This window comes from Lepeophtheirus salmonis, chromosome 3 (genome assembly GCF_016086655.4).
Source record: "Lepeophtheirus salmonis chromosome 3, UVic_Lsal_1.4, whole genome shotgun sequence".
Lineage (NCBI taxonomy): Eukaryota > Metazoa > Arthropoda > Copepoda > Siphonostomatoida > Caligidae > Lepeophtheirus > Lepeophtheirus salmonis.
The window spans coordinates 31091583-31119399 of record NC_052133.2 but is presented as its reverse complement, the minus strand read 5'-3'; the positions used below and the strand labels follow the sequence as shown (position 1 = coordinate 31119399).

General features: G+C 29.7%; 1 protein-coding gene and 2 long non-coding RNA genes across 7 annotated transcripts in view; 1 reads left to right on the top strand and 2 right to left on the bottom strand.

The window, feature by feature from the left end:
- pum (pumilio) overlaps positions 1 to 27817 on the bottom strand; it is a 48614-nt gene that overhangs the window by 10256 nt on the left and 10541 nt on the right. For all 4 annotated transcript variants that reach the window (XM_040709032.2, XM_040709034.2, XM_040709033.2 and 1 more), the window contains exon 7: positions 314 to 476. In XM_040709032.2, coding sequence (XP_040564966.1) covers positions 314 to 476 — 163 coding nt within the window. The remainder of the gene's footprint in view (positions 1 to 313; positions 477 to 27817) is intronic.
- Positions 8308 to 20518, bottom strand: LOC121114916 (uncharacterized). Its single transcript, XR_011779378.1, has 2 exons — positions 19317 to 20518; positions 8308 to 9005 (listed from the first exon to the last, which is right to left on the bottom strand). It is a non-coding gene; the product is annotated as an uncharacterized lncRNA (long non-coding RNA).
- On the top strand, positions 21711 to 27587 carry LOC139904997 (uncharacterized). Of its 2 annotated transcripts, none has more exons than XR_011779379.1 (2): positions 21711 to 21914; positions 27282 to 27587. It is a non-coding gene; the product is annotated as an uncharacterized lncRNA (long non-coding RNA). The 2 variants fall into 2 exon arrangements; XR_011779380.1 differs by lacking the exon at positions 21711 to 21914 and adding an exon at positions 26687 to 27035.

Sequence of the window (27817 nt, the reverse complement as noted above, 5' to 3'; positions counted from 1 at the left end):
TTAATAGTCAGAATCTTAGTTGAGACTTATATAAATCTATGAAACTCCATCGATGGAACTAAAAGATTGTTTCAACAGTAAAGGCTTAAGATAAAGTTCGAATTAATACGTACTGTATGAACATAAAAAGGCAGGGAGTGTGTAATGCGGAAAAATCTACAAGAGGCGAAAATGTTATAGGAAAAAATAAAAAACAGAAAATATTAAGCCAATTTTTGAGATAAGGGCTACGCGTAAAGTTGCTCACGATAAAACAGGTACGGCTAAGAACCATTTATTAGTTGACAATATTGTGACAGCTAAGAATACTTACTGGCAATTTGTTGAGCAGTGAGGAATTGCTGTTGATGAGGGAGTAAAGCCAGAGCTTGTTGACTGAGAGCAGCGTTATTACCATTTCCTCCATTATTATTGTTCCCATTAGCTGCTGCAACAGCAGCTGCAATTGTTGCTGTTGTCTGATTACGATATATGTTCTGTAATAATATTAAATAATAGTTAGTTTTAGAGTAAAATTCTAAGCTGGAATTATTAAATAAAGTATCAAAATGTATTGAAACAATAACATTAACATTTTTATTTCTATTTTTGCTATAAAATTTGTAACGTGAAAATAAAAATTACATCAAATGCATCACGTAGTTTCTCTTTTCTAAATAATAATAATTATATATATATATAAAGTTAGAGAGTTACAATGGAATACATGTACTTAAAAATCCAGTAATGTGACACTCTATGCTCTTTAGTATAATGATAATACTACGTGAGTACAATATAGTGAATCCCATTTCTCGGGAAATAGTCATTGAGTGGGATCCCGTAAAATATGTATTTTTTTAAATTTCGGGATACCGTTAATAAATACTGTGAAATTCAAGTATTTCATTTTATATTTAGAAGAAATAATACATTTCAGGCTAGTCCCGTAGGTACAGCCCGCAAGAAATCCCGGGATCCCGAAAGAGACGCCCTAATATATAGATAGAGAATATAAAATAAATACTTTGCTATTACATATACATAGTGAAATAAAATATTAAGAGGTGAGAAGGATTCTTAGTTGACCACATAGCTTAGTTAGACAAAGGGACAGAGAATAAATAGTCGGATTTTGATAAGTTTAATAAATTCTGTTTCTGTGTTTGGTCTACTTTTAATTATTATAATACAATCCGGAGTAAAAAAACATCCTATTAAATTGTATGGCTGTTTTGGAAAAATACTATTCCGTGAGCATATTAATGTTAGCATCTGTAATTCCCTCGTCATCTCTCAGGGGCGTCCGCATAGAGACGACTGGAGGGGCTATACCCCCAAAAAAAAAAAAAAAGGTTTTTTTTTATCCTCACGAGAAAATTTAATATTTAAATTTTCTTTTTCCAAAAAATGTAATATTTAAAGTTTCTTTTTCCAAAAATGTAATATTTAAAATTTATTTTAATTTTTTGAGAATAGGTATGGAATTTTGTAAAAAATTTAATTTTTTAGATGGATTTTGAAATTTTTTTCCAAAAAATTTAATTTTTCAAATTTTTAAAAATCTTTTTTTTTTTTTTTTTCCCCAGAAAGATTCCAAAACTAAGCACCCCCCCCAAAAAAAAAAAAAAAATATATATATAATTCCGTGGACGTCCTTGTATTTGTATATTTGTCTTCCTCTATGACAGTGATCATTGATTCGTTTGAGGTTATCAAAAAATTGTCTTTTCTGTAAAAAGAAAAAAAAAAGTCATTTTAAATTCCCAATCAAAAAGTTTCAAAAAAAAGAAGAAAAAAATCTCGAGCCTCTGTTGTTATGAAAAAGTTGAGAATCACTGCTCTCATTGTATTATATCCGTCAACTTCAGTGATGCGACTCTCTATTCTCTGCACCAGGGATTATCAACCTTTTTTCAGTGATGTATCACTTATAAAATATTTTCAGGCAAATACTCCCTAACCAGCGCAGAGCATTCTTATTTTTTTAAAAAAAAGGAATATTAAATTAAACTCTACTCTTTATTTCTTTTCTTTTTTCTTAACTTTTTCCCCCACAATATATGGCAAGAGAGTAAGATCCTAGATCTGTGGCCAGAATACTTTTGAGTTGATATTGCTATTTGTTAATTATATATATATATATATAAATCTCGCGTACCTCCATTTGAGAACCACTTCTCTACCATATACTATTATAATGGCCATATGTGTAAACAACGTAACTACATGATTTACTCCCGACAGTACATACACACATAGTCAATTAATGAAACAATATAACTGTTAGTACAATATATATGTGTGTGTGTATTTATGTTTACTTGACCATATCTTTACAAATGAATAAATACATTTTATCCAATTAAATCGAGAGGAAACCAAGAGAAAATTATTGTATTATGTAGTTAAGTTATAAGGCTTTAAAAAGAGTGAATCACTGCTCTATGTAAGATACATTTCATTATATGCATGTAGAAAGGAAGAAAAAACTAGTGTCCGAATTTCGGCCTGAGGCCCTTATAAGTCATTTGCTACCTTAAAGAAGTCTCATTTAAAATTTGGTATAGACCAGAGGGTAACCTTTTTACCTCGATTACACAATTTCATAATCAAAATAAAGTTTAGTATTAGATTCTTTGCTCAGAAGTATAATGGCCTTTTAAATAAAAGCCAATTAATTAAATGACTCTTTTATTTATTCTCAATAATAATAAAAAAAGCTTCATTATTTGTAATTGACGTGTTTTTGTAGAAAAAAAATTATTACAGCCTTTTTTTATTTTTAGAAAATATAATAACATCTTCTTTTTTTACATCGATGGCGGTTTTATACGAGACCTCAATTCCCCCTTCCCCCTCCAGAGTATCCACTTATTCTACCTTCATGTGTCTTAACAAACACTGTGAACATCAACCTACAATATCGTCTAATATGAAGTTTAAAGTATTTCATATATTGCGTATAACTCGTAAATCAGGAATAGGGATAAAATCAGACTCAAACGGTCCAGGAAATGCACTAAAGACCAAACTGGGGGACGAACTAATAGTAAAATTATGTCTACAAAAAAAAGAAAAAAGTTTTGATCCAATCCACCGTTTTAATAAATGTCATTTGGTCTATAGACAAAATGCCGAAATTTCAGTTCAGATCGGTCTACATAAAAAGAATCACTCAAGTCCGAACTAACAAATAAAAAACCGGTCTCGAACTCACACTTATAAATAATAGATGATATATACATATCAGTAGAGCAGTAAAACCATGGGAAAAGTAAAACTAGGTAAAATATATAAGTGAAAAATCATAACATATGGTAACCTAAGTTATTATTATTTGAAAAAATATATAATTTGTTTCCTCTTAACACAGTTTGTGTGTGTGTTTCTTATTTTTATTATTTCAAGAAAATAAAAGTCATGTTATAATAAATCGCGTTATTAAAAAACAGTATCTACCTAAATTCATTTTTAATAAAAGGTACAACATGTATAAACGCTATTAAGATTAATTACAGTTGCACTTCTGGAAAAATAAATGGACATATTCGATTAAGCATAAAGTGAAAAAATCATGTATACTGTGTTGTGGATATGTTGCAACTTGAACAAGCAAGCTACAATCCCTACAACCAATCATCACATTTCGAAGTTGCTTAATCGAACACACTAATCAAATTCATTATCTAATTTATGTCATACAGAAATAATATAATTCAAATTTTTTACAAGTCATTTAAGTATATGCTTATACAAGTTGTATAAGCATAGTGTATAACTTACAATTTGTACGTTTCATAATGTTTTTATTTAATTACAACATTAATCATTTTAATTGCCAGCTATTCATTGATGCAATCATTTTATTTTAATCTATTAAAATCAAACATTTATAAAGTGTTTAAGATTAATCTAACTGTAAGTATTTGAACTTTATAAATTGCCGCGTATTCGTATCAATTACTAATTGTCATCAAAATAGTCTAAGGTTTATGCCATTAATATATTGACCATTTAAGGCAGTGGTTCCCGACATTTCCATCACTCCAGTATTTAAAAAATGACATCAATAATATATTATATATTATAGATGTAATTTCTGACGAAGCCCTCGACGATGCACCACAGGGCACAAGGGCTGCGAGGAGCACGGGTTGGAAACCACTGATCCAAGAAATAATCAATTATTGCTTAGACCGTAAATCTGCTTTCAAAATTATTCATCTCATTTTTGATACACAACATATTTAAGTAAGCCCGGGTTAAACTTATATCAAAAGATTTTTTTGGATATAATTTTTTTGTTTTCTATTTAATCAGCTTGACAATCAAACCAAATATTCCGCTATTAATCATCATCTTCTTTTAAAAGTGTGGCCAGTCAACACAAAGACAAGCTAGTATGATTTTTCTTAAAATTGAATGTGGATTCTTCAACGAATTATCCTCAATTTATATCCAAAAAATTATTCTTATTAACTCTTGGATGTACCGCAAATTGCACTTAAAGTCACAATAAAAGAATAAGAAATTGATGGGACTTTATTTGAAAGGTGTCATATCGGGGACAATTTAAGTCTCTTAAATCAAATAAAGGTTCTAAAACTCTTGGTAATCTAAACCCATCCCATAAATTTACAAAGCTTATAATTGAGTCAAATATGCCGGAAATATTGGCCTGTATATAATTTATATATATATATGAATTAAAAAAGATTATTGGGACTTTCTCTTTTTCTTGATGCTTGTTCAAGATGGTTTAGATGTAGACAATTGTTGACTAAATTAATCATGAAAACCAGGAAGAGAGTCTTAGAGGCGCCATCTTGGAACTTAGTCCAGTTTTACACTCTGGGGCAGCCATTATCAAGCTGGATGTGTACACCAAGAGCACATGACTTCGAAAAGAGGTACCAAAATTCTTGGGTGATTGAAGGGGGTATTCCATCGCCAACCCCAGCGTCCCTACAGTCACTGCACATGGAGAACATATTGGCTGACGATTGACCTTCCTATTGAATTAATTGATATTAAACAAAATATATCTTTATGACTCATTTGCCCAAACGCTTGTTGCGTTCGGATTTATCTGTGAGACACAGTATATAAATTTATGCATTTTACATTCTTGAAATAAAATACATAATATTATTCTCATACAGTAGTAAAACATAATTATCTCTTAATGAAATACGCTAACACCAATATTTCACCACATAATTTTTCGTAATAGAAATTTATGTTACAATTGGTATTCATTTATATTTCTCCACATATGTCATAATTATTTCATTCGCCAGTTAGCTACTACAAGATTTTACAGTTGTATTAACTGTGTATAGGTGTAGTATTTCTTTCAATAAAATAATAATAAAGAAAAAAAGTGATGAATATTCAAATAAAAGAAGAAGTTACCTAATATAGGGTTTGACTCTCTTATTTCAGGAGAAAAAAAAGCTAATCATTAAAAAAAAAAAAAAAAAAAAAATACATCATTTTTTATTTATTTGAGGTTAAATACATATAACATATAATATTACATCATAAGACTACATTTATAGATTTGAGGAGAACAGTATATTATAAAAAGTGTGAGACGTTATATTTGAGTTTTGACAAGAAGTTTTTTTTTTGTTTTTTTTTACTTTTTACATTTAAGTCAATTATAAGTAACTAAGCATGCCGACTAGAAAGGCGGACAGGAAGGAAGGTAGGTATAAGAACATCATCACAATCTACTTCAACTTTTAAAAGAAATCTTCAAAAGAATTAAGAAGGGCCCAAATTAAGCAAATACATACGTATAAGAGGATAATTGAATAAGGTTCTATGTAACAACTACAACTCAGGCTTATAATGCAACTAATCTCATTGAGATAAATATTAAGTTTACTGAGAACTTGTTAGAGCATAAACACTCGGGGGGGGGAAAATCAAATACTATCAGATAAATTAATACTCCATTGTATTAAAACATAAGATTTAACGAGATTCTTTTCGGGTTTTTTTTGTTCACTTGTCAGTAATTATTCAAATTAAATAATCCTTTCCGATTACACATCATTTATAAATTATTTTCATCCTTTGTTTAGATATGAATCTGAGTATCTACACACGTGTTCAAAACCCTGCATGAGTAAACATTTCTCACATTTTTAACCATAGCCTAAATAATTACATAATAAAGAAGTACTCAATATAACTTCATGACTCCTTATTTCCTTTTTATTGGCGATTGATCCTTTGAGTAGTGATGGACCTCCGTATTTTTATTGAATTTCCTCAGAAGTTTGTGTCCGAATGAGAAGATCTTACTCAATATAATTAATTAGTGATTATTCCTTCTGTTAATTTTTTTTTTAAATAATTCAAGCGTGATCTCTGTCAATATTCAATAATGCAAATTGAAAAATTCATTTTTTTTGTATCTTGGCACTATAACTGAATTAGAATTGAATGAGTGCTCAAAAAACAAAAATCACTTCTATTGATGTGTATACAATATATAATTATGACAGCGTATATTATTGATATTATATAAACTCTTTAATATGTAATGTCCCTGTTATTTTGATACCATAAAGTACATATGGTCAGCACCAACAAGGAAGAATCCAAACCTAACAATATAGAGGGTCAAATTCTCTTTAACATCGATGTATAGCCATATTCAAATCATATTTACAAGAAAAAAAAATCTTCATTTCTTATATCTGGGATACTTTAGCCATTAAATAACAATTTAAGCCCCATAATTTGGTCGGCACTCTTATCAAGATTGTAATTTTTAATATCAAAATGTAGTAGTTTTTTGTTTTTTTAAACGCAAGAATCGAAATTTATAACTAGAAAGACCAAGTTATCAAAATTTATTTGTATAAAAACAAGAATTGAGCTTTAATTTCTTAAACTACTAACATGAGTAGAAATTGCTCCATAAAGGGGCACCCTTAGGGGTTGATAAATTATAGTCTGAAGGGGCTTTCAAAAAATGAAAGAAAACCTGAAATATTTTTATTTTTGTTAAATTTGCAGAGAAATTCGTCCTTCTCCAACACTGGCCTCTTAGCTTATCCATGGAAATTCTAGACACATGGCCGCAATAATCACGCATGCAACTTAGATAATTTCCCACTATTTATCCTCTTGAAGGAATTTAATAAAAAATGAGGTTGACTCTGTTTGTCAACCAATCACTCCTTTCATATTCCCTCATGTGGGAATAAAAAGTATACGTGATTATTCCAGGTTGCTTGAAACCCATGTCTATACCTAGGATATTAAGAAATACAATGCGGATTGCTCTATGCATGAATGCTATTTTAGGACAATAAATTTACTTTTCAAATTTTTTTTCAGAACTTTCGTTCAAAAAATGCTATTTTTTTAACTACCTTCCTCCCCCCCTAAAAAAATGAATATACATTTATATATAACCCTGTGGAAGCCCCTTTTATTATATTACCATTAGCTCTTCCATTCGCATAATTTATAAAGAACCCCTTGTCCATATATAACAAAACTCGAAATATTTGAAAGGCCCACAAAAATACATATATGTATAATGAATGGCCACAAAGATAAGTAGTAAAAGTGTTTTAATTACATTCCATCATCCTTTAATAATAATTATGCTTCTTCTAAAAACATGAAACAATAATAATCATTATTATTTTTTATTAATATAATAATCTAAACAAAACAAAAAACATAATGTAGAGAAAGATCAAAAAGAAGAGGAAAAGAAACATTCAAACTATTTCTGCAATATAAATGGATATATAATATAAAATTAGAGCAATCTTTCATATAATAAACAATATTACTTTTATGTAATAATAATAAGATCAGTAATGATGAAGAGGGGATAAATTAATCTCAATAACGGAGATTACTTGTGTTACTATTAGTAGTAGTAGTAGTAGTAGTACTTAGAACAACGACAATTTCTAAAGAGAAGATGAACAGCTTATTGTAAAATTCTTTGTATTTATTTACTTATCTTAAGCATAATCTCATCCATCCCCATCAAAATCATGGCAATCGACTTAAAGATCAGACAAAATCATAATAACCAGAGCTGGAATTACCCCCCATCTTAATCATATGTAAAGTAGTTTGTTCTATACCAGGGGTCGGTAACCTTTTAGACTAAGAACCATTTGTGCCATTTTAAAACGGAAAAGAAAACACTGAGACTGAGAGCCGCAAATACTTATTGAGATCTAAAATGAAGCTACCACAGTATATATTTTGTTCTAATTAATCTTTTTATTTTACACTACACGATTTACTTTTAAAACTCTTAAAAAACTAATAAAAAACGCCAAGTAAAAGATATATTTCAAATGAATTAAAAAGTTACAATTAAATTCTAATTATATATGTAGCTAACAAAAAATGCTATTGGCTTTCATCTTAGTCATCCTTTGGGGATTTTGAGATGTGCATTGGAGCCTTGACCTGAATTTAAAAGATAATAATTGACTGAAATGAAATGTTACTGTTTACTTAAACCCATACCAGAACCACATGCAGCCTCAGAGGTGCTGTTTGCTGATCCTTAGTCTAGTCCAAAGTTACAAACCATGTGACAAATATCTGTACAAAGTAGTGGTCCTTGCGACAATATTTTTGTCCACTAGAAGGATTGAATGCTATACTATAACCAACTCAGCATCCTTCATGAATTCTCCCTTTTAATGAAACATTTTCACTCATGTCATAAATTCACTCATCAAGTGAGATGAGTGAATTTACAGCTGACAACAAAATATATTTGCTATTAGCGAAGTAATGCCGTGTTGATTGGCAATGGATTGATTGATAATGAGGTCACTATTAAATATCGGTGGCGGAGCCATTTAGCAAAGATTGTTCCATATGACTAGGTTTTATGGAATAGGACATTTTCATAACAAATACAAACGTTGCTACTCGTCCTTACGGCAATATCGATTAACGATATGGGTGTGATTAGTTAATGAATTTATTTTTTGGACATTTTACCTCCAAACGTTTTTCTAAGAAAGAAGTCATAATTATAATATATAGTTATAAGTCTGCACAGTGAAGACCAAAATTACATTCATAAAATGAGAAGAACAAACACAAAATCAATTATAATTTCCTACCTCAAAATTAATTATTTGATCTTAAAATTTGTATTGGAGACTTTTTCTTTGAACCTATTCTAGCTTCACATCATTAATCGTCAAAATGCTCCAAATTAATAGGAATTAAGAAAAGGTTTAAAGGACAATTTAACCCTATAATTTACATAATTTTATCTAATTTTCTTTAACTGGAGTCTTTGTCCATTTCTAAGGGAAAAAATGGATGGTTTTATTTTTTACTTTTTTTTTTTTTTTTTTAAATTGGTCAAAATCGGAAATTTTTATTTTTCTTAAATATCTTAGTTTTTGGTTCAAAGAAGGTTTATTTTTTTTTTTTTTTTTTAATATAAATATTGTTTGGAGTAATTGACTGACAGTTTTTGCTGATTTCAATTTTTTAAATGAATGATTTACTGCATATACGTATAACTCGTTCTAAAATTAGATTTGTATTTTAGCACTTTTCGATGAGGCAATAGTTTAACAGAACTGGAAGGTCATATGTAAAAAAAAATGCTTAATGATCCATTGAATATTTATTTGCAATTACATCCATGAAGTTTTTGAGTAAAAAAATTGTCAAACTACTCAAATGAAGGATTCTAAAACTTCAAATATGATACGTATGACATGTTAGTGTTAAATTCAAATTACGTAGAAGGGAGTATAATAAAAACTAAGTCAATAAGAGTTTTCAAATGAAGTGTAAACTCTTATTTAATATACACATGCTCTGCTTTTTGCTTGTAATTTGATCTATTAGAACTGAATCATTTTATATTTGATTATTCATTTTCTTTCCTATACGAAGTGGAAAAAAAAAAAAAAGACTGAAATATAAGAATCCATTATGTTTTTCCACAAAAATGTATGTATTTAATGAAACAATTAATCATTACAAGTCTGTAAACATTTAGATACCTGCGAGTCAAAGAAAAAGTAGGAATTGATTCAGTGAATAATTAACATTAATGGATATACAATGTAAATTTTTTAGTTTATTGATCTATGTATATCATTTTCCTAGTAATTATATTTGAGCAGGATTCGGAGAAAATATTAAATACTGGGAAATTTAAGTATTTATTTATATATTTTAAGAAGAAATAATAAATTTTGCTACCAGTCTTTTGAACATTGAAGAAAAATAAATATATTTATTAGTACTAAGACTTGGTCATTCTTAAGTAATTTATTTTTGACCTATATTTCGATCCAAACCACTGTCTAAATAATTAAACGGTTTCAGATCGAAAACTGTCACTAATATGTATATGAAGTCATCGAAGAATAAGAAAAATAGGTAACGTGGACCCCAGTTATTAACAACTGAGGGTATAATAACCTACATACAATACATTTATAATTCATACTAAAATGAAAGAGAAAAAAATACTATTGTGATATTGACGTCAGTCCTGTCATTTGGAATAATGTGTTGTTTTTTTTGTTGTGTGAGTGTGGTTGCTGTAAAAATGAGGAATCACATCAATCATTTGCCTATCCCCAGTATAACGTCTAAAAAGATTTCATTTCTTGAATTATAATTGTATTAGAATGATACTTCTTGACAGATTCACCATTTTAAGGTCATATTTAACCTTTTATATAATAGAGCTGTATAAAATATGAAGTAAAGGCGTGCTATATTTTCTTCTTCTAGTTTCTAATCTGAAGAAATTGTTTGTTTTTTTTTTTTTTTTTTACTTTCCAAAGCTGTAATTGTTATTCTTTAATTGTAGAAGAGATAACATATAAGTATAAAGTAATCACTGATTTGCTTGCCCATGAAAGACGGAGAGCCGCACTGATGATTTGTTGAGGAGTGGTAAGTCCTTGTTGAAGGAATTGAGAATCGACAACAGGGTAATTCCTGTCTTATGTCTTTCCTCGATACAGAATGGGATTTGTGTTTAGTTCGTTTCTTTCATAGGTACTCACAGCTAATCTAATGAAGCGCCGTAACAGTTAAACTCCCAAAGATTATTCAAACTGTCAGGGTGACCAGGTAATTTTTCGGTTTTATTATTTTACATACCAGCCAGGTCATATTTCGTACAACTCTACGCATATAAGATACTACCATTGGATTAATAACATTCAAATAATCGTAATTTTCCGTTTCTTTCTATTGTTTACTATAGCTGAACTAAACTGTTCCACCCTTTTTAAATCCTATGCATTCAAGCAAACACTTAATCACATAAATACCAAGGACGTCGCCAAAAAGCTAATATAAGGAGTGTCAAACTTATCTCCATCATAATGGCTATGTACTTATTTGTGTCTATGAATAATAGAAATAAGAGATATTGTGTATGTGTTCGGTCTCCCATACCGGTCTGATATTGATATAATTTTTGTAAAACATAACTAATTTGGTACACTTTCGGTCGGGACTGGTCTGGTAATATAATCGGTATTGATCCGTCCTATAAAAAATGACGTTAAAAGACAAAAAAAAGGGTGTTATGCATGACCTTCTTTTAGAAATAGAAATTAAGGTCCATGGTTTTAGATCAGAGTATCTGTTTAGATGAGTCTTAAAAAACGATCTTGGACAGAGTCGCAGCACTAATACATAAATTCAAAACTTTGTATGTGGCCCATTTACACTAAATTAAGAAATGACTTTAGTTCTTCAAAAAAAAAAAAACACGATCAAATTTGAATATTTATCTTCTTATTTAACTTCTGTTTCTGTTTAAAAAATCATTGCGATAGTTCCTTCAGAGACATCGTAGATTACACTTCATAAAGTTCATAAAAATAACAGGTCACAATTAAAGAATAAGAATTACGAGTATTTTGTTATTTGAAAGGCCATATTGGAGCCAGATAAAGGCTCTAGATATGCGTGCTCCAAAGAATAGCCAGACACACAGCAACATTTATTTTATCTATATGAAAACAAGACTAAAATGATGCAATTTGTGACTATGATTATTTCATTAATGCATTCTATATATATATATTTAATTTTTTTTTTTTAATTGAGGAGTAGAAAAACATATTTAAGACATTTTTGTTAGTGTGGAGTCATACCCCTCCTAGGAGTGATTTTTGTTTGTTTGTTTATTTGGGAAGGGAGCAGCAAATTTTGCACGAATTTTTAGGTACATGATTTTTTTTAATTTATGACCTAATGACATTTCTTTGGAATTTTTGCGGACTTTGATGACCTTTGCTTAGAAAAGGCATTTCTAGATAACCTTGCAAAGCTCCTGTTGGGAATCATTGAGTTAGACCATTAAAAAAATATACATTCTTGGTTATTGAATATAATAATTTGTTATAAAGTCGCTAAAAGTTGACCAATATGTGTAAATGAGTTACAAAAAATATTTGAGGATTTATCATTTTTTTTTTTTTTGTTCAAAGGTGTTATAAATTTGACTTATCATGTGTATGTATTTGATCATAATAGATAAATTAGATATATACGTATTATGAAGCCATTGCTTGAATGGTATATTATTTATTTAACCTAATAAATAGATTGTCTGTATTTTTATAAGTTAGCATTAGTTGTACGTAATTTAGTTATGAATATATTTCGGTACAATACATATGTTAGTATGTACATATGTAGAACTATACAAAAAAAAAAAAAACTTAACTTATAAAGAGAAGGAAGGAGAGAATTGAAGAGTTTTTTGGGAGGAGGAAGGGGGGAGGAATAAACATAAGACGAAGCCAAGTTTCTTTGTTCATAATACTTCAATCATCGACTTTTACTTCATCTTATTTACTAGGTATATGTACATATGTATATATTTATAATAACAAAAACATTAAATAACTAAACATGAGTGACGTCTCAAAGAAGATGTATTCAATATTTATGCCGTGTACAAGTTGCAACGCAAAAATTAAATGAAGAACTTCGGTAAATGTCCATCATGTTAAATTTTCGACCTACTACAATTTTAATTTCGACCCACCTTTTGAATTTTGGTCTGTACCGAAATATAGTTCTTGATAGGTAGAAAAAATAACTTAAAAGCGAACCACAAAAAAGAAAATAGGTCTTTGACCCAGTCTTAACATTAATACGTGTGTATATATGCCGTTCATCTCAATTAAATAGTGTCTGATTTTGTAATTGAATAAGAATTAATGAGACGTAGAAATGAGTGTTGAGGCTCAATCTGAGACAAATCCCCCCCCCCCTCTAGGTTCGTTCTAAAATGATTCCTTTTAAACAGATCTGAAACAAATTTCGTCCTAACAACGAGCTGAAATTGTAGACCAAAGATAAATAAAAAATGACTTTTCTAACAAAAAGGTCATAACTAGTGTTGTTTGAGTCCTTATTTCAGACTGAAGCCCCCTTCAGTTCAGTCTCCGTCCGGTTCAGTTCAGTCCTGCATATTAGTCCTAAAACTTATATGATCAGTCTTTGATGACGTCACTCAACTTTAGTTCTTCTTTTTTTAATCAGTTCTAATACTCAGTCCTAAGGACCGTTGGTCTTAACAGGGGCTTCTGCAGGATTATATTTAAGGGGGGCTTGGTTTTTGGAATTTTTCGGGAAAACAAATTCAAAAATCGATAGCTATTCACAAAAAATTAAATTTTTTTGAAGAAAATTTCAAAAATTCGTACCTATTCACAAAAAAATAAATTTTTAGGGAAACAAATTTCAAAAATCCATAGTTACGGAAAGAAAATTAAATATTTTTGGAAAAAAATCAAAAAATCAAATTTTTTCGAAAAAAAATCAAAAATTAAAGTTAATTAATCCTCTGCTCCATAATTTGTCAGAATGACGAAAACAAATTCTAATAAAAAGTAGAAATTCCTTAATTTGGGGAGAGCTAAAACCCTCAAACCCCCTTTTGTAGACGCCCCAACCCGGTCCTAAGAAAAGACTGGACCGAATACATTAGAAATAAAACAACACTATTCATAAATAACATTTTTTATTTCCTAAAAAGAACGTCATTTTTTCTGTGAGAGCAATTCAGACCGAATTTAGATACATATTAGTTCGACCGTACAAAGATTATAACAGGTCCTAGACCGAAGCATATGTATAACTTGTTCAAAAGTTTTAACATGTATTGGCAGATTGAACAAGTTACACTTTGTATGTCTCAAGCACCTTATTTAATTACAAAATTGGTCATTTTAAATACCAACTATTCATTTCATTTTGATCTATTTGATTAGATTTATAATATGAATGAGTAATAATATAACGCAAAAAGAAGAGTGATTCTTGACCGGTCTTTGATTTTCAGACTCAAGCCCAACACAAACATAGGTGTATTCGTCTTTAGCTTAAAATAAGGATATATAGTACCTGATATTAGAATTTTAACACCTAAAGTTTCATATATCAATGTATATATATAACTTAAATGAACAAGGAACTTGAAGAATAATTTGATGATCACGCATAAATATGTATGAAATTCGATATTTCGACTGAAGTGATTTTTTTAATGTTATAAAAGTTATACTGCTACTACTTAATGTTCATATTTTACGTTTTGAATTAGTTATTATTATATGACATGCTGTATGCAGGGGTAGAATATTAAATTACAAACAGCATTTAATTTCCAACATTTCCCTTCAAATCCAATCTTTTCTACTAAAAGCTTTACAATATACATTTATAGACTAGAGTTGTCACGATACCAATATTTTTTAGCGATTTCGGTAGCACAAATAATATAAGTATTTCGAGACTTTCTATACTAAAATAATAATGTGGCAATTCACACGCACTTAAATAGGCGACCCCTGGATTTTTATTTATGATGGTGGGAGGGGGTTAGCTCATAAATTTGATGACGTTATAAAGACAATTTTCATTCTCAGTTTGCTTTATATAGAAGAATTTTCTAGCTCAGAAATTTGGGATTCTCGTGGAACCATTTTTTTGACGCAATAGGACTGCAAGTACTGCTTCCTATATCAAATTTGTCCAGTACCGTCTGAAATACGCCAATACTCCGGTACCACTATAGTACCATACAAAACTTCATTAGACTGTCTCGTTTTGGGATTAATATTTTTTTTCTGCAGAAAAACATTTTCTGATGGAGACAATAAAAAACTGACTTTGGCAAAGTCTGAGCACTTTTACACTTTTTTTTTAATGGGATTTTTGGATCAAAATTGGGTAATTTTTAGGCTTATCGTACAAGTGCGCTAAATATGACACTACGAGTAAAAAAGTTGAACTTTCTATGTTTTCTTGTTTATCAGTTAAAAATATTGTACAATTTGTTTTTTAATTATTTATTGGGTATAAGATGTGCTCGATGATTTGTGGTTTCCCCTGTTCTATCAAACATAACACAAGATAATGTTTTTCCTTTTTGTTAAACAACTATCACATCAACTAGGGTTTAATGTTGTTATTTTTGATAAAACAGGGACATCGCAAACCATTGAGCATATTTTAGACCCATTATATATGTTAACCCATGATTAAAAACAAGCTGTACAAGTTTTAATCAGTGACAAACGAAATACTAAATAATGCAATTTTTGACACATAACATCATATTGTCACGGTTGAACAAGAACCTAAATATGGCCGAATTCGACCAAAACATGGCCTATTGAAATTTTAAAAAAAACTCAGTTTTTGTTTTGTCCCCAGCAGATAAGTTATTTGTGTAGGGAAAGAAAAAATAATATTATACCAAAAAAGAGACGGCTTAATATACATATACCTGCAAAGTATTAGGCTAGTTAGATAGCAACAATTATATAGGGAAAAAACGAAAAAAATCGATTTTTAAGTGAAATGCTCGAAATTTAATCTCTCATCGGAATTATATCATTTCATCTAATATACCTAAATAAATTTTTTGATAAATATCAAATATTTGGTTCACGGCTAACAAATATAATCATAATTTTGCATATAATTTTTAGTTTTATATAATATGTAAATAACTCAAGTGAATTCAACAATAATAAACGGGGAAGTAGTGTACAAAAACCATTCAAAATAATTATTTGGACAAGTCAGTGGACTATATTATTTTAAATATTAATTTATATACATATATTAGTACACTGAATAACACCCAATAGACATAAACCATACAATACCTTAAGCATACAATTTTATAGGTATGTGTATTGCATACTAGAGAGTCTCGTTTTGGAGTAATTTATGTTTAAGAAAATTGAAAGACCGATAATTGTTAAGAAATATTTTTTATATCTGCTACTAAGACCAACCGTTCTTATTTTACCGGCCATGTCCTGTTTTTAGAAATATATGAAGTATCCGGATTTTGTTTTTGTTTTTTTGTGTGTGTTAAGTTAATTTTTAAAATGTAAAAAAAGAGGATATGGTAGTGGAAAAGAGAAGGGTGGGCCTCCATAATTAAATATATAGCTTGGATTTTCTATAATAATATAAAATAAAAGTAAATCTAAGAATAAAGAAAGATCAACCCCAAATTTTTACAAGAATCAAAATTTGACCTTTGTACTGATTTCATGAATTTATAGCTATATGACATTCACAAAAAGTAATGTGGCCTTAGCCGGTTGCACCCAGCCCCTGTTACACTATGGGCTATTCTGCTGAAATGAATTAAGAAAACACTCTCTGCAAAATAGCATAACCTTCAAATACCTTTTAATAACAAGAAAAACAAGTATGCTATCGTTTCTTTTTTTTTGGTAGACAAAAATATATGATAAGGTCACAATATTTAACCCATAAATTTACAAAAGCAATGTTCCAAGAGGTTTGAAAACAGGCTATTTAGACACAAAATGTCATGTTTAAAATACAAGTGGTATGCCAAATTATTTCGCAAGTGATGTTTTCTGAAGTTTTTCAGTAGAGAAGACCAGAAGTCAAATAAAAATAATTACCTTCAAAACGGGGCACTCTAATGTACCTACATATATCGTTGTGTCAGAAGGTCCAATTACAGTATTGCTACCTAAATATTTACACCAGAAAACATTAGAAATCTTCTTAATATAATCGTATATGTGGTTTGTTATCACAAAAGCAAGCAAGAATTATTTTATTCTCAAAATTGAGTAAAGATTCTTTGATGAATATACTCTCCTCAATTTCTATCAATAAATTATTATTTTGATCCTTTAGAGAGGGTCGTAAATTGCACTCAAAGTAGAAAAAATGATTCGTTACAATGAAATAATTAGAAATTGATAAGTTGACCAAATTATGTCTCAAGAATTAAATAAAGGCTTTAAGCGATAGTTAAAATTCTTTATTATGTAAACTCATCCAAGAAATTTGAATATTAAGTCTGTAACTGACCAAAATAGTCTATAAATCTGTTCAAAATTATTATTGTGTTAGCTCACCACATAAGTGCATAGATGCCTTCAAGAGTATTTAGAAGGTCCTTAAATGGCACTTGTGCTCTACTGACCCAACGATATGTAAGAGTATTATTATTTATATAAGATTATGTACATATAATTGAATTTTTTTAAGTATACAACAACAGCAACAGATCAATACAACAACAAGAAGAAGAGACACACTTACCAATAACCTTTCAGCTTTTTCAGCCTTTGAAGAAGATGAAGTAGATAGAGGACTGATGGTTGAATGAATATTTAGAAATTTTTTTTCCGTGAGTTTCATTTTTTATGGAAAATATTTAAGCGGGGCTTTTATGGTTATTTTTTAAAAGGGTGATGGTGTTCTTTTATACACAAAGGGTAGTTAAGAGAGAATCAAGGGATGATTGATGAATGGGGACAACTACTTGTTGAAGAAGTAGAAGAAGGCTGAAAATGGTGTCTTCTCTTCTTACATAAAAGAAATGGTGTTGATGACAGTGGTGGTGATTGTGGAAGAAGTATGAGCTATCTTACAGAACATAAAGGATTTTATGTTCAAATACTATAAATGCATGTAGAGAGGTGATATGGCATGGTACGGCACGGCATGTATGTATGCAGTAGAATGGATGTATTTACAACAAATTAATTAACTGGAGAGAAGAAGAATATATAAGAAAAAGTAGGTATTATACATTATTTACGATTGATGTAAAAAGACAATATTAATATTAATATATGTATATATTATTACAACTCAAATCGCCCAAAAAAGGGCAATTTTTCACACAACCACCACTTCAGAATTTTATAAAATTTAGTATATGTTGTACAAGTTGATTTGTACCAGAAAACTCCCAAATCAAATACTTTCAGAGCTAAAATTATAAAATAAAGATAGAATAACTCTTTTATTACTCGCATTTTTACTTTTCAGATGGTCAACCAGTATTATGTGGTCAGACGAGGGAAACTCGTGGGGTTGGAGCTAAATTGATCAAACTCAAAAATTTATATTACAGAAATTAAGCTTAAAAATTCAATTATTTCACTATGAATAGCCCTCGAACTGAAAAAGCGATCGCTTAGTGCATGAAACCCTTAGACCAGGTTTCCTATTTTTTTTAAATTATAAATTTGAAAAATGGATATGGGCACTAAGTACAGTGACATTCCCCAAACAGGCGTTTTTAAATTCGTATTGATCCGGTCCATCCTCATTAGTTTTATTAAGAAAATAAATATACATCTAATGTACATTTATAGAAGTACGGAAATGCTTATTAGTAAATGATTAATTCGATTTTTTATCATTATAGGTTGATATTTTTTGTGGGATTTTTTTTTTTCCAAAAGGAAATTTCGGTCCAACTTCGGCCTGGACTAGTCTCATGTAAAATTAGGCCTACATAAATAATAATTTGGTTTGATTTGATCTAACGACATTTTATAAAAATGAAGGGGGGAGGGGGGAAATTACCGAAGACGGAACAGAAAAAAAAATTGATCTCGGACCATGTCTCTCAAACTCAAATTTTTTATTTTATTTTTATAAGTAGTTCCAAGTATGGGTCCTCCATATCTCAAGAGTCAATCATTTTATTCCAAAATAATGATTAATTAGATTCAGAGTTTTCAAATACAAATCAACATGTAGTTCATATACAATATTTCATCCATTTCTGAATTGTTGAAGTGATGAAAACCTTTGGATGATTTGATGACCATAAAACTTTTGGTTTTTTCTCTTTGTTGTTTTTTTTAAACAATAATATAGTGATTAAATAAGATGAAATTTCATGCTCCTTTGTACAAAGTATTAATATTAGGTATATGAATAAGTTTTGTTGTAAAAAAGCAGAAGGAAGAAAGAGTAAAACTACTACTATATTACAATTATATATTTACCTATTATAATGGATTGTAAAACGTGTGTGTCTTATTTGATAATATATATATATATATACTTAGTATAATATTTCTTCGTCAAATTGTTGCACTAAGAATTCATCTATCCTTCTTGCTCCCCTCTTCAATGCGATACAAATTTTGACTACAACAATTCAAAAATATCAATATATATATATATATATAAATGTTAGCACACAATAAATACGAAGAAGCTCTCTCAACTATTCCCCCCTTTCGTAACTTTTTCTTCAGGCTTATACTTAAAGTTATAATAGAGAGAAACGAGGAGGAAGAGGGAGTGAGGTAGAAGTAGTAGTATTGGGGAAGAAGAACACGACTTCTCCTTGTTAAAGGAGTAGAAGAACTCGATTATTCCTTTAATATATATATTCGATTGTTATTTGTTCTTCATGACGACAACCATTCTCTATTTCTTCCTTTATATTTTAATAAATTATATATGACTATAATATTATGGTATACACTAACACCACCACTTTTTTTACTGAATAACGAAACGAAACTGATATTACCAAGTAAGTAACAATATTAAACTACTAATAACTACGAAGTAAAAAGGAGTAAGATGAAATGAAATCAAAAAGAACCCTTTAACTATGATAATAATAATACTATTCTTTCTAAAGCGCCTGTATGCATACAATAGCATACACGCCGGCATTCGTACCCATATCAGGTGGGGAGAGGGTATACTTTTAGTATTCGCACAACTATCTATCTTACCCAAGTTTTCACTTTCAAATTCTTATTTTTATGTACTGTGATAATATATATATGTATATGTTTTATTTATGTATGTATATTAACCAGTCAGACTATGAGGCCCGTCAACACAAAATCAATCTAGAATTATTTGTTTCAGAGTTGAGTACATTTGTATTCTTTGACGAATTAATTATCCTCAATTTCCATCAACACGTTAGTTAGTCTATTAACCATTTCGGTGCAATGGAAATTAATGCACTTACAGTTACCAAAATTTGACAATGATTTTATTTGTAAGGGGCCACATTGGGGTCAATACAAGAAGTCTTTTAAATCAAATAAAAGTTTTAAAAAATAGCTACAGCAATCCCACAAATTTGAATACAAAGTTTCTATGGACTCAAATATGTCTGAAATATTGGTCTACATTTATAAAGGAAATATTTAAAAAATTGGGATTTTATTATTTTTATTATTTTCTTGATTTTTGTTGTAGATTCCTTTTATGCTAACGCAGCAGATATCTAGTAACCACCATAACCACTTCCAGAATGGTAATTTATTATGAATCCATCACTAAGAGAAAATGTATACATATAGTTGTCAAAAAAAATATGGCCGGTCGGAGAGCAGCTCAGCCGAAATGCCATTTTATTACATAAGCTACAAGCAGATATAAGAGGAAATAAATTAAATAGAAATTTATTATTTAATTATTATAACTATATATGCAATGACTTATAGTCCAGTAAAGGTCGGGTTGTGTATTTCACAATCCAACAATCCCCCGCTCTAGTAAAAATTAGTTCTTTCATCAGTTACTATCTAATTTTTTTTATGATAAGTCGGATAGAGTAACAGAAATATTAAAAAATGGGATCCAGGGGCTCTATTAATAAAAAAACAACCTGGACACTATTGTTTATATAAAAAGATCCCACAATTTAAAACAATATTAAAAATGAATCCGTGCTAACAACGAGTCCTATCTCAGCTTAGAAACTGCCTTCGCCCCCCCCCCCTTTCGACAGCCAACCCTACATTGCAAAGTCAAGGGGGTTGAGATCAACCGAAGAGGGAGGCGAAAGTTCTCGATATGGTCTTTGCACCATTCTTACACTAACTACATTTCTGACTTGGGTAGGGAAATCTTTACACACAATACTTCTAATTTAATGGAGCTCTAATTCTCGACCACCCTTTATGTATATAAAGCACTCAGTATACCAAGTACCTACTACAGCCACATCCGAAAAGTAATTTATTATAAATCCATAACTTAAAGAAAATGTATCAATTAACTTTTACACCCCTAAGACTTCTACTAACTAGCAACTAAAGACTATTTGTGAAGCAAAGAAATGGTTTATACATATTATATGTATATTAGCTTGAAAGAATGAAGGAAAGTTTGTGCTCTATAAAAACACCACCTTAATAAATATTGGTGTTGGGTTTCGAGTAATGTTGAGAAGAATACAGTTCGAGAACGAAATTCAAACCCTGGACTGAATTTGGCTTTTATTTTCTTTTTTAAAGTCGCAGATAATCAAAATGACGTGGGACAAGATCAAAACCAAAGTTGGAACGAATTAGTTAAAATTGTAACAAACTCAGACCGGTCGGTATAGGATTTTCAGAGGGAAATACGGGACTGGTCTAAGACAGTCATAATTTTCAAAAGACCGAACTAATTCGCAGTACAAGTTCGGTCCAAAAATCAGTCTCACATATATTTTTTTTTTAAAATAAAATGACTGGTTTTTTAGAGAAGAAAAGAACATTCTTTCGAAGTATACGATTTAAATTTCGGTCCATGGGCTTTTAAATTTGTTCTACGGTTCGGCATACAATTCGGACTAAAATAAGGTCAGTAAAAAGTTATTTAACCATTCACAATGTATATTAAGTCATTGTTAAAAAAATATAGTAATAAAAAAGGAAAACAAATGTGAATACAATATCTGCATACTTCAATTGTTCTTATATAAGTTCTTATGAAAGGTGTGTTAAAAAAACTGTATCATATATGTCAAGGGTTAAGATCGAACTTGGTGGTAAAAATAGGTCCCGAGCAGAGTTTCAAAGCAAGTGCAATAATAATCCAACAACAACAACTAAGGAAAAAGGAATAAAACAGTGTTACACAAAAAACACACTTTTTTTATTTATTATTCTCCTTTCTTATAATAAACACTATGCCGCTATATGTAATGTGTACTTCTCGTCAAAAACCTGGGTATATATATAAGCTATAACTTATATATATTAGCACAATAAACTAATTAAAATAAATAAATAAAATTACTGCGGTATTCAAGGAAGAAGGGAAAAGACGACGACGAAGCAAGCAGCGAGGAGGAAGGTACATTAGTAGTACATACATAGTCAGTCAAAGGGGGGAGGGAAAGAAATAGTATACATAATATATACCTATATAGGTATATTTAAAAAAAGTAAAAGTAATCTTCTCTGGTTGAATGGAGTTTTCCCTCCTCTATCTATCTACCTACCTACATATGCTGGTTGGTAAAGCCTGTGAGAGATTATAAAAAGTTCTTACAGTACGAAACATCTTCATACTTTACCTAAAAACCATATGTGGTGTGTCTACATAAAAACAATCTTAAATAAAAGTAAAGAAATGGAGAAAATCTCAATTAAAAAAAATCATATATACACTTTACAGTCAAATCCGGATATACTAAAAATTCGCTAATCAGGGGCATCCGTAGCCATTCATAAAAAAATTAATTGGAATTTTGTTTTAATAATATACAGCCGTTCACAAATATTTAATTTTTTGGAAAAAATTTAAAAAACCACAACTATTCATAAGAAGTTTAATTTTTTGGAGAAAAAAAATCAAAAATCCCGGCTGTTGAAAAAAAAAATTGGAAAATTAAATCCATAGCTATCCAAAGAAAATTAAATTTTCAGAAAAAAAATTGAGGGCAGCCCCTCCAGTCCACCCCTGTATATAGTCAACGTTCTTTTATATGCAATAAGTTTACTACATAAAATACTTGGCATAGAAGACACATGGAATTAAAAATCTGCATAGTCACGTTCCTTTTTAGGAATGAATTTTCATGAGTCTGATCAAACAAATTAGAATCAAGAACTCCCATGAGGACTTTTCCTTCTTTTATATGCACTAATCGTTAGCTAGCATCAACATTTTATTTTTTCCCCGTGTTTCTTTTTAAATTCATTTCACATTGCTTTTCAATCAATACGGATACATATCCTGAGTGCCCTCGAAAAAAAAACTTAAGCAGCCTATAGATAGGCTAAAAATCATGGATTATCTGTCAAAAATAGGATCTAATCAAACACTGGTTGGCTCGAAATGTGGAGATTCAAAAATATTTATAACCCAAAGAAGTATCCAAAAATTGTATTTTTCTTTATACTTCGTATATAAGAAAAGTCCGGATATAGCTTACTTTTCATCTGGAAAATAGCAGTTTCCTTTATTCAGATTTGACTGTACATACAAACCAATAATGTATGGACATATTTTAGTGAAATTTTGGCTTCTTTTCAAATTTAACTATAGTTTATAACAACCTCAATTTGGCCCCGATAAAATCTAAACATTTCTCCTTTTTTTATTGTGATGATGCATTTTGGTCACTTTAAGTGCAAGATTAAAAGAAATACAAGGTTATACAATATTGTTTTCGGGCTTGCTAGAATTTACAATTTGAAATACCGTACCGACTGCTGGGCAAGACAGACATCTTTTGACGTGATAGAATATAACAACTGTATATTAACACCATATAAGACTAGAAATTATATGATTAATAGTAACAGTACTTTGACGTCAATATTAAAAAGCGTGATGTGGAAGTCAAACATCAGTTGGAAAAGCGTTTTGGTATAACCCTGTATTTCTATTAAACTTAGTTTTAAGTGCAATCCGTGGCACACCCAAAGGGTTAATAAGAAGAGTTAGTTGATAGAAATGGGAGAATAATGAATTCGTCAAAGAATATTGAAAAAAATTATATTCTAGCCTGCTTTTGTGTTGACGGGTGAACATAGTACAATTTGATTATAATTGAGTTTCTTTTACCTTCATATGTATGTATAGACGAGTAGTATACATGCATAATATTCGATATTTCACTGATTATGTTGTAGGTAAGTACTTGCGTTTATCCATACATGCATAACCATTTGCATTAATGCAGTGGTTTCCAAACTTTATATAGGTAAGGCACGCCAAAGGACACTTTAAAATCTCAAGGTAGAGCAGCTATTATGGTGCAATATATCTAAAAACTATATGTATGGCCCTAATCATATATTATGATAATATTAAAAATAATAAGGGTATAGCAGAGAAAATACCTTTAATGTATGTAGTAGATATTTTAGGATTCCTTATTCAATTAGAAATTCACTAATGAATATGAGGAAATTTGATTAAGAACAAATTAAGACACGGATCTCATTTCACTTAAGACTTAATCCCATTTGGTTCTGAACCACGGTTTCGGTCTTTCTATGGTTATTCTTAAATATATAGATAAGGGACCGAGTTTTGGGTTAATTTATAAACCCAAAATAGAACACAAACTACTACATAAATATATAGTCATTTTTCATACAAAGAACTTAATCTCTAACCAATAAATAAGTATGATTAAAATAAATTATTGAGCTCAGAGCAAAACTGTAATATTTTCTATTGCTTCATTTTCAAAGTTTTTAAACTCAAGTGATTCATAACTATGTATGTCACATTTTTGTAGCCTAGATTTTATTTACTTACATTATTTGTCAAATATGGAGAATTATTATAATTGTACATACATAGTTATATTAATGAGGGTTAAAAATATTCTCCTTTTTTTACTCTTGACAAAGAATGACTTGTTACACTTTCGTTCTGGGCTAGTAATGTCACAATACCAATATTTTCAAACAGCTCAAGGCTCACTAACTACAACCTAACCAAAAAAATTAATTATATATCATTACAAAAGTCTAAACTTAAGTGAAACACTGAACAACTATTTTACAACACTTTTTTAATAAAAACATACATTCACTCTGTTCAGAATATATGTGGGTCATTAACAAAAAATAAATCGATAATATTTTTCCCCAAAATTGACCCTGGATTATACTTGTATTCTTCGACTAATTAATTATCGCCAACTAATTCTAAATAATCATTATTGTGATTAATCCTTTGGAGACGTCGCAAATTGCACTTAAAATTTCCCTGTCACACTCTGTACACCCCGATTTTATTTGTGTTCAAATTTGTTTTTGTGTAAACAGACGCCATATATATATATATATATACATTATATCAGGTATAACTGTCACTGATTTTAGGTAGCTCATCGCACTAAGCGGCCAATTCAGTTTTCAATTTAAATATGGTTAAAAAATAGCAAAAGCTTGCACTAAGCGGTTTCTTTTTCAGTTTCTTTAAAGCTTTAAAGAAAGTAGCAAAACGCGTCTGTTAGCTTGAGTAGATTCATTGTCTTATTGATATCTGCTTTACCATGCAAAATTCCGCTTTTCATGATACCACTGATGACGTAACTTTATGATTTCCCCTTTGTCGCGTATGTACCTTTTTCTTTGCTTCTCAGAATTTATCTTGTTAATTCAATTAAAAGGGTGAAATCATGGAGGTTGCCTAGTTAGTTATGCAGTAATATTTGCGTATACTTAACGCCCCTAGTGGACAACAAGTGTTGCTAGAACCATTATTTTGTACAAATATTTATCACGTGGTCTACGTTTCGTCACTTGGTTAATAGCTTTGTATTTCCATTGCCTGGTTCCTTAATAGAGGTTTGACTGTATAGTTATTGTAAAAATATGTTATAGAAATAATCACACCGAACAAACTCAATATGAAGTGCATCAAAAACTTCTCGCTTTTTCAACTCCATATTTATTGTTAGTATAAGAAGTAAACTGTCTAGCTTCATTTAAAATCCCTCCTAATTTTAGTTCCTACGTGACTAATGACTGTGTAGAGATAAATTTGTTTCTTTCACTAGTTAAATTTTGTGGGAAATATGTGGAGCATGTAAAAAGTTAAAAACAGAATAATAAAATCGTCATTTCAATTTACACTTAAAAATATAAATAAATATATCAAGTAAACTACTAATATAGGTATATAATACATTAATACATGTTATCTTTTTATGTATGTATATAAGCGAATATTTCTTCATTAAAACTGTTTTCTTTCTTTCTTAAAGTTCAGAGTGAATGTTGTTATTTTCTATGTAAAATGTGTGTGGGGAGTGTCGTCTGTTTTAAGGATTAATATAGGTGTATAGGGACAAAATATCAAAGAGTAAGGAAGGAAGTTTACTCTTCATTGATTAAATTGTTTCATTGGCTTAGAAAACTAGTCTGAACAAATTTTTAGCTTACATGAAATATATTTAGGGGTCAGGAATTTTTTTTATGATATCTTCTACATTTTTGCATCTTGTTCCTTGTTGCTAATCGGGAACAATTTGGGCAAGCTAAAAAATGAAAATCAACATGGTAACCCTGACAATTTGAATAATATTTTGTAGGAGAGCAGCTTAGCTGTCAAGGCATTTCATTAGATCAGGTACAAGCAGCTTGGACGAAGGAGAGAGGAGGAAAAACAAGGACATTGGCAAGAATGAATCTGATATCGACCCTCAATTCTACTCTGAGTCCTTTAATACTCAACAAAAAAAATACTTAGGATTACGCTACATCTTTTATGAGCACACGCAAATGTTCAGTCCGGTTTTGTATATATATGAATTATACCTTGTATTAGAAAAAAAAGAAGTTAACTTCTCAGGAATTAAATTGCTCAGGAAAAGAAAATTCACTCTTCAGTTTGCTAACTACAAAAAAACAGGCGAACTAAAAAAATGCACCCCATTTTTATCACTTATTATATTCATGAAATTGTTCTTACTAAAACCAGGACTGGTATAAGTTTGAGGGGGGCCTATGGTAAAAATAAATGTGCAGTACCTCTTCATTCCAACCTTTTTAGAAAGGGTAGATTTTTAACAAAATATGGACACTGTTTCAGAAAATAAATACGGGCCCTTATACTTTTTCAAATTAAAGCAAAATGTTTTATTTTACTTTCAAAATATATTTAAAGACCAAGCTTTTTTTAATAAATTGTTTTCATATTTTATTTAATGACTGTTTTATAAGAAAATAATATTACTTTCATTATTTTTGTTACAGAATTATATCTAGCGTGGTACATAGAGAGAATTCGTCCCTAAAATTGGTCCCGCCGAAAGCATTCCACTTCTCAATGGGCCCACCACTGGTTCAAATAAGTAAGAATAAATAAAAAACAAGTATACGTGATTGTGTTTTTGTGAAAATGTAAGTATAGATTTTGAAGAGGAGTAATATTTTGATAAGAGAGAAACTCTGGGATGGTTGAGAAACATACATTTGTTATGGTCTGTCTTTCAGAAGCACCCTTTGTATATACCTCTAAAAGTCTTAAAATTAATAATAAAATAATTAAATTATGTATAAGATTTTTATATTTTTGTTCTTGTAAACAATTGATTAATTAATAATATTTAAAAAACAACGAGGGCATAAACATACAATGTACAATGTATAGGGAATATACGTATATAAATTAATAATTTGTAGTACCTTGACTTAAAAAATAATAATTTATTAAACCAAGGTAGAAGTAGCGATAATTATGTGCATATATAATATATATTTATACTACTTATATTATAGCATACCTTAAA